Here is a 13,196-nt window from a genome sequence, read left to right as displayed (position 1 = left end):
TGATATGGGGTCACAGACCACAACACTCAGGGCTATGCTCCTTCCCCACTCTAATTGTGGTTTGGATGTGTCTGTGCAGTGAATCAGGGAAAAAATAACCTGCTTCAACAGTGCAGCTGCACCAGGCCCAAGCTGGCCCTACGATCATGCAGGAGTACAACTAGAAAGGAGCACTGTGCACTTCATCACTCATACCAAGTGCTTAAACTTGTGGGTCATGCAGGGTTTTGGCTTGTACTGCTCTGGAGTACAGTCCCTGCTGTACACCTCACAAGGTACATTAGTACCAGGCATTGGGAGGAATCTTTCCACTAACCCAGTGGAGGCAGACTCTCTACTGGAGATTGTTAGCACTGCCAACCCAGAACACAGGTTACTGCATGAGAAGCTATAGATGTCCTAAACAACTGCACCAGCGACAGTGGTGGAGACACAAAACTTGGAAGCCTGATGGCATGGAATGATCTCTGCCCCTAGTGAAAGGCAGCTATAAGTCATATGCTTTGAAGTTGGACTACAGATTTTCTATGGAAACAGGGTTGAGTAGTCTCTACAAGTCCCTACAGCAGTTTAGCTCAAACCACCGTAATGAAAGTGGTTTAGTTCCAAGCTTCACCTTTTTCCATTGGTCCAAGCCAGAGATTGGAGGTTCAGAACATTGCCTAGCTGAGTTAAATAGTGCCCCCTAGAGGTCTACCATTTATCTATGGCACAACTAAAATTAGAGCTTCTGACTGACACTTAAATGGACTCATCAGTGTTTGTGTACAAGTTTGATTTAGCAGAGAGATTTAGTACTATACAGCTTGCACTCTGTGAACACAATTGTTCTAAATCAGTTATCAGAGAATGCATAACTACATGCAGAATGAAGGAGCTTTCAGACACTAATAGAGACCATGAGTTTACAAGAAATGGTTTAGGATTATTTGCCCAGGAAAGTGTGCCTATTTGTACTTTGATTTTAGCTATATGCTAGGGTACACCAGAGCTTGATGTGTTTAATATTTTAAAAAAAAGTTATTGAGCAGCACAGTAATGGGTTATGACAGACAGCATTCTTTTTAGCATATGACATTTAATAAAGTTGTATTAATCTTGTCCTAAGACAGACACTAGCCAGGAAGGGGGGGAAAAAAGAAGCTTTGTGACATGTTTGATTGCTACAGAGAAAATTTAAGATTGTGATGTTTGCTACAATTTAGATCAACTGGAAAGGGAACCAAACTCCCCCCTTCACTATGCAGTATTGAAGCCAGAGTTCAATAGTAAACTTGTTTGTAATCCTCAGGGCTGCTCAGCCAAGAGAAATCCTTAGACTTTATTTATTCAAGATCATTTGTACATAATCAACTACATCTGCAAAGTCTACTTTATTCTACAAGACAGACAGTTTCCCTACCATTAGTGAAACCCTGGTTTAGAATGTTTGCTTTACATAATTGATATTAAAACATGGAATGCTTGTAGAGTTGTGGCACTGTATGGCATCTACACAGGACATCCTTCAAAAGCTACGATTAGGGAGCCTCCTAGCTTATCAGCAATGCAAGCTCGGTTAAGGTCCTCTGGCCCATTTGCTTGACATTCGTGCTTTATGCCTAGAAGAAAGGCAAAAAATTCAGTGATTCACGAGTTCCCATATGCTAGTAATTCTCATTAGAAACTTGCATTTGTAGCCAAGAGCGTTTGATCAGGTAGTCCAACAATTCACAGGAATTCAAGCACATGGCGGTCCAGTCTAAAGTCCAAGAGCCCAAAGGATTTATGTGCTCAAATGCCATTGAATTTCAGTGGGAGTTGAGTACTTAGCGATGTGCAAGCATTGATGATTGAGGCATCTGGATATGTTATGGTATTGGATACTTGAACTGGATGTGTATGTTTTGGTCTTCCCAGTTGCAGATTCTGCTGGAGTGAAGCTGGGAGTTTCAGCATTATAAAAATGCCACTGAAGTGGCATGGGACCTGGGATGTGTGCAGCTGAAGAGCCATGGCTTAGTTAACAGGGAAGCCATGCGCATGGAGAGGGAAAATGCAGATCTACTGCACGTGCAATTCAGACACTTTTTTGCTATGTTGTGTTTTAATCATGTTTCAAGAAGTTTCACTTGCTAAGTATTCATCTTCAACTGGTATTTCTAAATAGACGCTAGTCAAACAGCTAAGTCCTGTGAGTCAGCAGTTCTATGGTGCAAGACAGATTTAATTGGGCCAAGTCAGAAAGTGTTGCCTGTATTACGTACCTTGAAATTTCTTTTTGATGGCATCCTTAGAGCTTGCATAGATCATCTTACTTTTGAGAGGCGCTTGGTCTGGTGCCCTAGTTGGACATACCAAGAGGAAAGTTGTTAAGACGATGATATTCAACATATCAGAATCTAAGACCTACAGACTCAGGTGACAAGCAGTGGCCCTACAAGTTTACGAACATTTGACACCCCATCCTAAACTGCATGCAATATCTTGGACCAGATGAGTGTGTCACCACATTTCAGTGTCTTACACATTAATGGAGACCCTGCGTACAGGCCAGGCATTGCAGGTAGGTATGTACGTACATTGTGCAAGCAAAGAGACCAAGTCACACATAAGCCACGTTTCCAGCTTACCACAGGATGAACATCAACTCCTCTTTTTTTGATTCCTTTGTTTCAAAGCTTGCATCGTACAAGGCATAACGGCAATCCTTTTCAGGGAGCATCTGCACAAACTGCTTGAAAGGATCAGAAACTGTTACGCCAATATCTCCCACGAGGATTTCTTTGCCTTCTTCCACAACAATGCACTTCTGGTCTTCACTGAGACAGAATAAAACTGCCTTCTTCCTTTTCTTGATTTCCCCAGGTGTGGAGCACTTACGAACTTTCATGTCATAGAAGATACGGCATACTTCATCAGCCACTTGTACTCCTGATGCCTATGACAGAAAGAGTCAAGTCAATTTCAGTCCTGGACTATGCACTTTATATAGCTACTGTATAACATCAGCCTAATGCATTAGGCCGATAAGACTAAAAGACAAGCAATATTTCCTAGACTATTAAAGGCTTGGAGTGGCAGATGCAGAAAGCCTGAAACAGTTAACACCAGAAGTTGATATAGGAAAGACAGGGTCTAAGTCTCCCATTCTGGCTACGGTTGGCTTTTAAAATTATAGTTCCTAATGCACATAAGTTCTGTTTTTGAAAAGTGACTGATGGGGAAGGAAGATCCTACTTGCATTGAAGGTCTTTCTACTGAGAAACAGGAACTTGTAGCTCCAGAGGTCTGTTTAACTGACAGTCTTGAAGTCTGATTTTCTTGAAACCCCACAAGTAGCTTTACCTGGCAGTCATTTTGAGACAGCATTCTTTAGCTATTTGACAAGTCTCAACTTGCCACTATTTTGGCTAGCCATTTCCAGCCTACAGGAAAGTAAAGCAGTGCTATCAGATTCTACATATACAGTCACATGTATGGGTGGTTCAGGTTTAGAAGTTTAGAAGTTCTGGAGCAAGACTTGTTTATGAAAAATGCTGGGTTTTAGGCTCAAGATCTGACTAGAGTGAGTGACAAGTCCGTTGAAGTTACTCAAAGAAAATGTCATGCTTTTATTAAAGGGTTAGATCTCTGGAAACTGCTTGATAAGTTTCCTAGTTCTCTGGTTTGCTGCTGGCTCTTGGTTTCTATTATGTAGTCAAAATTCCCCGTTGGATTATTTTAATTTAACTTATATGGCCCATCTATGCCAGTCACATCAGGGCCCCCCCACATATAAGCTAAGAGGGAATAAAAGGAACTGTATAAAAAACAAACAGAATAAAAGCTCGTTGCTCCTTCAGTTCTGAAGGATAGCTGGGGTTACCCCTACTGTTATATATACACTCTGTGCAGATGTGTGGCCCTGACAGCTCCAGGTTTGTGCATCTGGGCATACTTCTCTCAAGAAAGGATGATCCACACTGGCAACTGAGGTATTCCCACATAGGTATAATTTAGGCTAGAGCAGTATAAAATGACTGGATTAGACTGAAGCATGTCTACCAATCTGTTCAAAATGTTACATGCTTCAGTGTAATGAGCCTGCTATATTTGCGTGTTAAACCTCTTCATCCTTGTAATGATTCGAGAGACCTGTTCACACATCTGAGTTCAGCACATGCGAGTGCCCTTTGATTATTACAGTGCCCTTGGTACACTGCAATATTACACCACATTGGTAACACTGACTTAGGTACTCACAATCAGGTGCAGCTAGCATTATAAAGCAGTTGATTAACATTTAGGACTGACATTAGAGAAAGGTTTCTTTGGAAAGCATTTGACATCCCTGTTTATCTAGAGTATTGCCACTTGTTTTTAGGGGTCTTTCACAGCAAGAGGAGAGAAAAATATTGTTTACAGACATGATAGTTCAATTGTAGCACTATGGAAGTCATTAGGGGACTCCATGTGCAGTGTTTAAAGTCACTGGTACCAACTTAGACTGATTTCAGTTTGGTTCCCATTTAAGACAGTTACTCTAATGTGACTAACATGGCACCTTCTTACTCATATCTGCTTCAGGTGTGTATTTTAAGTCTTCTTTAATGAGGTATTCTTGCAAAGGAAGAAATAGAGCCATGCTGTCTGTGGCTTTGCACTAAGTTGTTTGCACATTTCTAATCTGTTAGAATGCATCTGTGTAAGCCTATACTGATGAAGTAGAGTTGCCTGGTTGTCACCAGGAGCATGATTTGAAGACCCCAGAGGTGAAAGCCTGCAGAACATTTTTTTGCACTGAAGTATGAACAACAAAAAAACAAAAACTTGCCTTTCAGATGCCAGGTTGAATCTGCAAGGCTAGCGGTAAGTACATATGATAGGGAAATAGAGCCCTGCTTTTCAGCAAAAAGAACAGCCTTTAAGGATTTAACTTGACCCCCTTGCCCAAAAAAACCAAACAAAAACAAAAAACCAAGAAAATGAGTTGACTCAAGCTACTCAGTTACTAAACTGTAGTCTCACTGAATACATATTAATTCCCTTGTTCAGACATCTGCCATGTTGGTAGATGCCATCTGAAATTTGGCTCATTCCCTGTAGCTAGGATTTCTTTATATGGAATCTGAAGTGCCATCCTGAGATCAGGATTTATAGATAAACCACCTAGAAGTGGGCAACTCAATCTGTTTCAGGATTGTCTACCATGTAAGAGTTACAGTAGGCAGTTACACTTCCAGTTAAAGTTGCTACAATATTTAGGACAGACCATACTCTTCATTTCCTACATTACATATGGAAATGGCAAAAGCCATATGGCTTCTCTTATGAACCCTCAACTTTGGCACCTGCTCCCACACTGACCTGCTTTCCTAAACCCAGACCTGCTAGTGATTTTACTGCTATCACTTTGGATAAAAAAAGTCAACCTCAGAAGACCAGCAAAAAGCTAGAGTAGTGCTGAGAGTCAACAATACCGCCAAGAGCGGAAGATTGTTTATTGCGTAGAGCCAGTAATTCATCTTGAGGCAGGAAACTTCTTGTTTCCTTACAAAGAAATCTAATACTTTGGCAAGTTATTTAAGATTCAAAAAGGGTTAAGAGGGTTCAATTTGGGAACTCAAGTTGAACAACGAGTGATGTTGAATGGCTCTCTCCTAGAGGATGTAAGCTTTGTACCAGCCAAAGGGGCTGGGTAAGTGTTCTTTAAAGAAGACAGCCAGTTTTAGTTGCAGTATGAAGCTACAGTTCTGTCTAGGAAAGCACATGTAGATTACTGCAATGGGGCTTACCACTTCCTTGGCCCCAATCAGACCTCTGCACACCTTTTTAGTTACTTAAAACATCTTGTAACTAAGTGAGTTTTCCCAGTCTCCAGGACAATGGATTATTTGGAGGAGAAATATTCCACCTCCTCATACAAAGTTACAGGTACTTAACCAATGGCCCAAGATTTGGAACACTGATCTTCCATAGCGGCTCACTACCAGTGAGCAGGTCAGAGGAATGCATATTGCACACATCACTATTTATGCTGTCTTGACTTGGCAAACGAAATGGAGCTTTACTACTGTTAACGCTGCAGGACTAGCGAAAAAAACTCCATTCTATTCCATCTTGGGCATGAAAATTGTTAGCCAAGTTCTAGACTTATGGCTGCTTATTTAAAATGCTATGCTGCTGGTACTTTTGTGGGTGGCAAGGCAAGGCCACCACTGGAATATATTCTGATTTAGCATACAACTAAGACAAATTTTGACTCAGGTGATTCCCAGAACAAAGACCAGAGAGAGGCCTGAGTCCAGCCTGATCTGTTTCTACAGGTGCCCAATGCAAGGGCTCTCAAGCCTGTTAAAGCATTTGAAACCCCCTCCCCACCTTACTAGCAACCCTACTAGAAGGGAGGAAAAGAAAGACAAACCATCTTCCATTACAAGGGTGGAAGAACCTAGGAGAGGGGGGGCCAGGTGGTAAAAATGCAAGAAGTAGGAGACACAGGAAGAGTACAGAGTTCTTTAAAAAAGGATAAAATTCTATATTGGTTAGGAATAGATTCCCAATACTAATTTCCATGCAACAGGGATGTTATATAATGGAAAGTGTGAAGGGAAACATGTCTCATGGGCTGCTATTAAATAGTGCAATAGTTCCCAAGCTGCAGGTTGGGAGTGAGGTGTCATGAGAGAAGGGGAAAAAAATTGCAAGAAATCAGAGTAAACAACTCTCACAGCAGCAAGGCAGCACCAGCTGCTACCAGATCAACAAAGCACTCACAGCAGCAGCTGGACAGCATCGACTGCTACCAGAGCAATAGGAGCACTCTCCCAACAGCATGCTTTCTATGGCCAGGAGCAGGTCACACAAGTGGAGGTGGAGGATGCAGGAGCAACATGCTGAAACGGGAGGGAAGGGAGGAGAATACCTCCCTTCCAGCAGACAGGCTAGTGGACCAAATAAAGTGATCTGATAAGCTGCATGCGCCTCTCAAGCCACCAGCTGCCCATCCCCTTTTTGGTCTGGTGCTCTTGAGCCCCCCCCTCCCCCGACAGGCCCAGCACAAGTGCGCTACATACACATTGGTTAATCCAGGCTTGGCTGCCCATGCAGAGTTTTCAAAGTAGACTGTTCATTTGTGCAAAGCCAACCTGAATAGAGTTCCAGGCGTGGGCCCAAAGGGAGCTGTGGCATGAAAGTTTGCGAGTCCTTGCAACACCAGCCTGTACACCTGTCTAGACTTCTGCAGGCACATGGGGTCTGCTAATGTACAAGAGATTCAGTAGATGCCAAGTAAGAATGCATGACAGTGCTACACATGGAAAAAAGATGAGAAATTGGCTGCATCACTTTTCCCACACCTTACAAACTGATGCTCTGATGTCTTGTGCTAGAGGAATGCCTTACCTAAACACCACTATGTACTAAAAGCAAGAAACCCTTTCCTTCTAAAAAGCCTCCCTCCTGTCCTCCATGCCCCATCTTGATGGATGCAGGTAAAGGCTGTACACAACAGCCATGTCAGCTTCCCACATTTTGCTTTCTTTAATTATGTTCAAAAGGAGTGCCCTAAAACCTTGCACAAAATCTAAACCAGAGTTATTCCTTTAGTCCAGTTTTGACATTAGAGAGGCCCTGCAAGTTGCCACCAAAACCTATGCATTTCTGTAATATTAGAATTTGGAAAGCAAGTTTGCATTTGGAAAGCAAGTTCAAGATAGGATGCACATACCAGACATCTGGCAGACTGGATTTACAGCACATAATTCTGCATTCCATTGAAGCTTGTGCTTCCCAACAAAACCCTGGGCTATGAACCTTAGGGTTTTCCTTTAGTAAAGGATTTTTATGCCCCCCCGCCCCCCTCCCCAAAAGACTTTGTGCAAAACTCCAAGAAGCTTAAAGTAAATGTTGGGGGGGGGGGGGGGGGAAGAGGAGGTGTGCGGGCACATGGAGGAGGAGGAGACCAGTATGGATAATATGCAGGTTCTCTTCCTCCAAGCCCAGCAGTCTAGAACCAAAAGCCATAATACCAGTGTTAAGTTTACATATGGTAAACCAGTTCAACTGGTTACATTATTCTTGAGACCTGGGTCTTAAAGCAAAATCTTACATCATTCAGGAGCTACATTAACTGTATGCATGTGTTCTAAGCAATCCATATCCACCTAATTAAGTGAAAACATTTGCTTCTTGGGAAAAAAGATTCAGTTCTTATGTAAGTTCAGTTGGATGCAGAGCCTGAAACCTACATTCCTCAAGCATGCCTAGCCAAATATAGAAGGAATGAGTAGTGACTCTAGAACTTTGCACTTCAGTCTAATAAAAGGATTGCTAGACAGAATGCAGTTAATTCCCTACTTCCAATTGAACTCAATGTCCTCTCCCTCCACACAAAACTGGGGACCCATTACACTGAAAACACAACTTCATTTTTGTTGTGTGACACTTACATCAGACCCAGGAGTCACCGATTTGTCACAGTACCTCTTTGAGAGCTGGTCAAATTTTCCTTAGTCAGTAACCATGTGGGGGAAGTGAACATTACTTTTGTGAAGAACTGGGCAGTGAAGCTAGGTTTACTTGTTTCCCGTATGCTGCTGTGCAACACCCTAGAATGTCCTTTGCACAGAAAGCTGGAAGGCAGGAGCAATGGACAAACAAGCTGATGGAGGCTGTGATCAGCTGATTTGGGGAAGACTACCTTGTATCAAGCCAGGCCCTTGAAAGGTTAGAACATGATTAAATAGTGACAAAAGTCTGCACAAAATATGTTAAGTAGTTGGTTATAAATTTATAAATTGTAGTATAGGCAGGATCTCAGACAGCAATACCTCAGACAACTGTTCCTACACAGTGCAGGAAGGTCCCCTTTTGCAGAAATTTAGATTAAGATCTGATTTGTTTTGCATATCACAGTTGAGATAACTGACATTTACTGCTAGGTTTCAGAGTAGCAGCTGTGTCAGTCTGTATTCGCAAAAAGGAGTACTAGTGGCACCTTAGAGGCTAACCAATTTATTTGAGCATAAGCTTTTGTGAGCTACAGCTCACTTCATCGGATCTTATTTACTGCTAGTGTGTCAGAGACCATTTACAAGTCAAAGCAATAAAAAAAAGTTTTTCCGCATATCACATCCTAGCCTGGCTGGCATGATTTGCCTATCAAATAAGTCATTTTGTATTAACCTAGTTTCTTTCCAAACCAGAGTCAAGACTACATCCAGCCTTTTGTCTACCAATAAGAGACCTTACTAGCTAGACAGAGGCAGAGGACGATTAAGAAACAGCTGCAACAGAAACCCTTCCCTCTGAATTCCCAGAGTTCCTTCCATCACTCCTAGCTGAAGGAATACATTTCCATCAGTTGGATCATGAGGTCATTCCCTGAAGGTGGTCACAGATTGTATGGCATATCTCCACTACTCACTGCTGTGAAGTAATCCCAGCCCATGCCAGAGAAAAATGGGAATTGTGCCACCCAAAAATGGGTGTAGAGAAGAATGCTGTTGGAGAGTTGGTACAAGTGCCAGTACTGCTCTCTGGAAGAGGATGCAGGTAGAAGAATGAATGATTTAGGGCTTTTAAAAGAAGTTAGGCTTCACCTTAGTGTAGTCTGCAGGTCTCTGCTGCTCATGAGGAGGAAGTTCTGTCTGAACTGTCCCTGGTAGCTAAAAAGATTGCCTTGGTAGCAGATTTATAGATACCCAGGGATTTTGGTGTGACCCTGGAAACTTTTAGGGTATGTAACAACTCATATGAAGGGAGTAAGAGATATGGTCCTTTAAAGGTCTCCCCCTTTCAGTTATTTGCATTTCTCTGAAACCCTGAGGATTGTAACCAGGATGCCCTTTCATGGTGATAGCTGGAGAGAGACACAAGACTGCTGCATCAGAGACATCCAAGGCTACTTGGAGCAAAGTTCTGGCTACTAGTTGCCTCTCAAGTAAGCCCCAGCTTCCTGTGGGAGCTTGTCAATGAATCATGATACTCTGGAGTGTACGCAAGGACATGCAGAGTGCATGTCTAGTCCCAACACACAGCAGGTCAAAAGCTTCCTATCACATGATGTCAGTAAATCACAAAGTAGCCCACAAAGAAAAAAGTCTAAGGTAATCTTGGCAGAATTATGTTTATTTAAAAGCCATTGTTGATCACAATTTTTTTTTAAAAAAAAAACAGTTGTAGGAAATATGGGGCTCAGAATAAAATTATGGCAGATGTGGAGTTCAAAAAGTAAACTTTATTGACATTAACACAATCACATCATATAAAAATATTCTTAAATCAAACCAAGTTTGAGAAGCATTTCTCAATTTGCTTATCTGTAGATTTCAGTCAATGGAAGTATTTTTGCCCATTTCCATATACTAATAAAAACCTAATCTTTCCAAGCCTAGCTATTGGGATTATAGACTTTAAAACAAAAAAACACACACCAAGGTACTCTGAAGGATGTTTTAAGAGTGAGAAACAGTTTGAGGTCATTAGCCAAACGCATATAACATTCTCTGCTGAGTCAGTTCTGATTTTGAGACAGTCATTTCCATGACAACACAACATGCACACAGATTTCTAACTTCACTATAATATCAAATGAGAACAGAAACTAAGATTTGAGGAAGAATGCTCTTTAAATAGGTTTAATAAGTTACAGACTAGAGACTGTCTGGTTAAACATGGGCAAGTATTCTTTTGGATGGCCTCTGAAGAAGTCTTTTGGCAAGCAGATGCTAGTTTTCTTTTAAAAAAAAATTAAATTAAATAGATAGATTTCAACCAGACCTACAAGATCAAGTTTCATAGTGTGTTGTAAACTGAGTAACCTATATTCAGCTGAACCAGCAAATCAAGGTCTCAGTACAAGTTATCATCCCAACATATATGGTCTCAACTAGCCTTTTCAGTATGAGCCTACTAGCCTTATTGGGGATCCAGGAAGTGGGCGGCCAAAGCCCGCCCACTGCTAAAGGATCCCCCCCCCCCAGCCTAAGGGGGGTCCACAGGACCTGGAAAACCAAATAATTACAGGGGACAACTAATGAACAACAGGGACAGGAGTGCGGTCAAAGGGTCAAACAAAGGGAACCGGACGGGGACACCGAGCAGAGGACCCCGGAGAGCGTCCACTGCTCCTCAAAGGCGTCAAGGGAGTCAGTGGATGCCGCTCAGAGGAACTCTGCCCGGAGACGTGAACAGACGGAGAATCGGAAACAGGCCCCACAGTCACAGGAGACTCCATCGGCCAACCTCCTCACCCTGGTTTTATAGATGGCCACTTTAGCCAGGGCCAGGAGGAGATGGACCAGAAGGCCCTGCGACTTAGTGGGCCCACAGACAGGGAGCGTATAGATAAGGAGGTGAGGGGAAAAGTGCAATCAAAACCTTAACAAAATATTTGTGAGGAGCCGGAATAGGGGCTGCAGCCTGGCGCACTCTCGGTAGACGTGTGCCAGGGTTTGCCTCACGCCACAAAAGGGGCAGGTGTCCGGGATTGGGGTGAATCCCGTGAAGGAGCCGCCAACTGATATCCCCGGCGGGCCTCGGGACTAAGGTGGAATATAGTAGGCAAGTCACAGCCTCGAAACTTTTTAAAGGTCTCCAGAACAGCCTTGTAAAATGCTGCTTAGCTAGTTATATAGGGAGGAAAGAGTTTTTTGTTTTTTTTTTTTTAAACCGACAAGTAGGGTATTAGTTAACACCCCGCCAATAATGGGCCATTAGATTTTTGCCTGCGGAGCTTCAAGTTTATACAACTTGATCTTGAAATTCTTAGCCTTATTGGGCAATGACCTTTACCCTCACGGGAAAGCCAGATCCCGAAGTCAAGTTTTCACACGTACAGGAGCAGTCGGTCGAAAGCAAATAAGCCAATAGACTCCTCCCGAGTCAGCCACCGTCTGAGCGCGCCTGGAGGCGTCCCCCCGAGCCCGCCCCGGGAGGGAGGGGAGCCCGGCCGGCCAGCGCCGCCCACCAGCAACCCCACGGCGCCCCTCCGCCCCGGGAACGGCTCCGGCCGCGCCCCGCGCGCTGCCGGGGCTGGCCCCGCCCGCCAGGGGGACCCATCGCGCAGGCCCGGGAGACGCGGGGGCGCCGCCGCCGCCGCCAGACCTCCGGCTCCCTACGGCCGCCGCTCCGCCTCGGCCCCGGGGGCCGCCCGCGCCTCACGGCCCGGCGGGAAGGCCGGGTCCCAGCCGCGGCGCCTGGGAGGGGACACGCCCTGCGAGGCGGGGAGGGGAGCACGGCCGGCTGAGGATCCACGCGGAGCGGCAGGGAAATGACTCTGCACCCCCTCCCCCGCCCCGGCCGCGATGGACGCGCCGGCGCCAGCGCGTATAAAGGGGGGCGGGAGGTACCATCGGCTGAGGAGGGGGTCGCCGGGCTGGGGAGCGGAAGGCTGCATCGCTCCGGGCTCCGTGGCGGGCGGTACCATGGGGGGGGGGGGAGAAGAAGAGGTGGGGAGAAGCGATGGAAGGGGCCGGGATACGGCGGGTAGCCAGCGCTCAGCCCGAGTCCCCCGCGGGCGCTGCCCGGCTTCTCACCATGGTCTCGGCGGGGCTGGCGGGTCTCGAGTCCTGGGAGCGGCTGCCTCACTCGGTGCTGCTGGGCGAGGCGCGGGAACAGGAAGGAGCGAGGGAGAGGCGCGAGCCGGGCGGAAGCGCTGCCGACGTCACGCTGCCGTGCCTGGAGGAAACGGTTGCTGGCGGGGGGGGAGCTCTGCTGGCAACGCTCGGACTCAGCCTGCTTTGCTTCCATCGCCCTGGGGCGGGGCCCTTATACAGGGAGGAGGGGCCGTCGGGCTGCCCAATCAGACAGGGCGCTGCCAGGTGGGCTCAAGTGCCCGCCAGCCAATGGCAGGGCCGTTGGAGGGGGCTGCGTGCTCCCAGGTGAGGCAGAGGCCGGGAGGGACTGAGGAGAGGCAGGCAGGCAGGCAGGCAGGCAGGCAGGCAGGGGAGGGGGAGGAGAGGTAGGGTAGAAGCAGGCAGGGGAGGGGGAGGAGAGGTAGGGTGGAAGCAGGAAGGGAGGGGTAGGGTAGAAGCAGGCAGGGGAGGGGGAGGAGAGGTAGGGTGGAAGCAGGAAGGGAGGGGCACGGTGGAGGCGGGCGGGGAAGGGGAGGAGAGGTAGGGTGGAGGCGGGCAGGGGAGGGGGAGGAGAGGTAGGGTGGAAGCAGGCAGGGGAGGGGAGGCAGGGTGGAAGCAGGCAGGGGAGTGGAGTGGGGTGGGGTGGGGTGGGAGGGG

General features: G+C 45.9%; 1 protein-coding gene across 1 annotated transcript; it reads right to left on the bottom strand.

The window, feature by feature from the left end:
- Nucleotides 1-1,091: 1,091 nt before the first annotated feature.
- On the bottom strand, nt 1,092-12,730 carry DSTN (destrin, actin depolymerizing factor). Its single transcript, XM_074947192.1, has 4 exons — nt 12,501-12,730; nt 2,613-2,920; nt 2,247-2,323; nt 1,092-1,601 (listed from the first exon to the last, which is right to left on the bottom strand). Exons 1-4 carry the CDS (start codon nt 12,501-12,503, stop codon nt 1,492-1,494), a joined length of 498 nt encoding a protein of 165 aa, XP_074803293.1. The 5' UTR covers nt 12,504-12,730; the 3' UTR covers nt 1,092-1,491.
- Between the last annotated feature and the right edge of the window lie 466 nt (nt 12,731-13,196).

Source organism: Natator depressus, chromosome 3 (assembly GCF_965152275.1).
Source record: "Natator depressus isolate rNatDep1 chromosome 3, rNatDep2.hap1, whole genome shotgun sequence".
NCBI lineage: Eukaryota > Metazoa > Chordata > Testudines > Cheloniidae > Natator > Natator depressus.
Note: the sequence above shows the minus strand (reverse complement) of the source record. Positions and strands in the feature narration are given on the sequence as shown.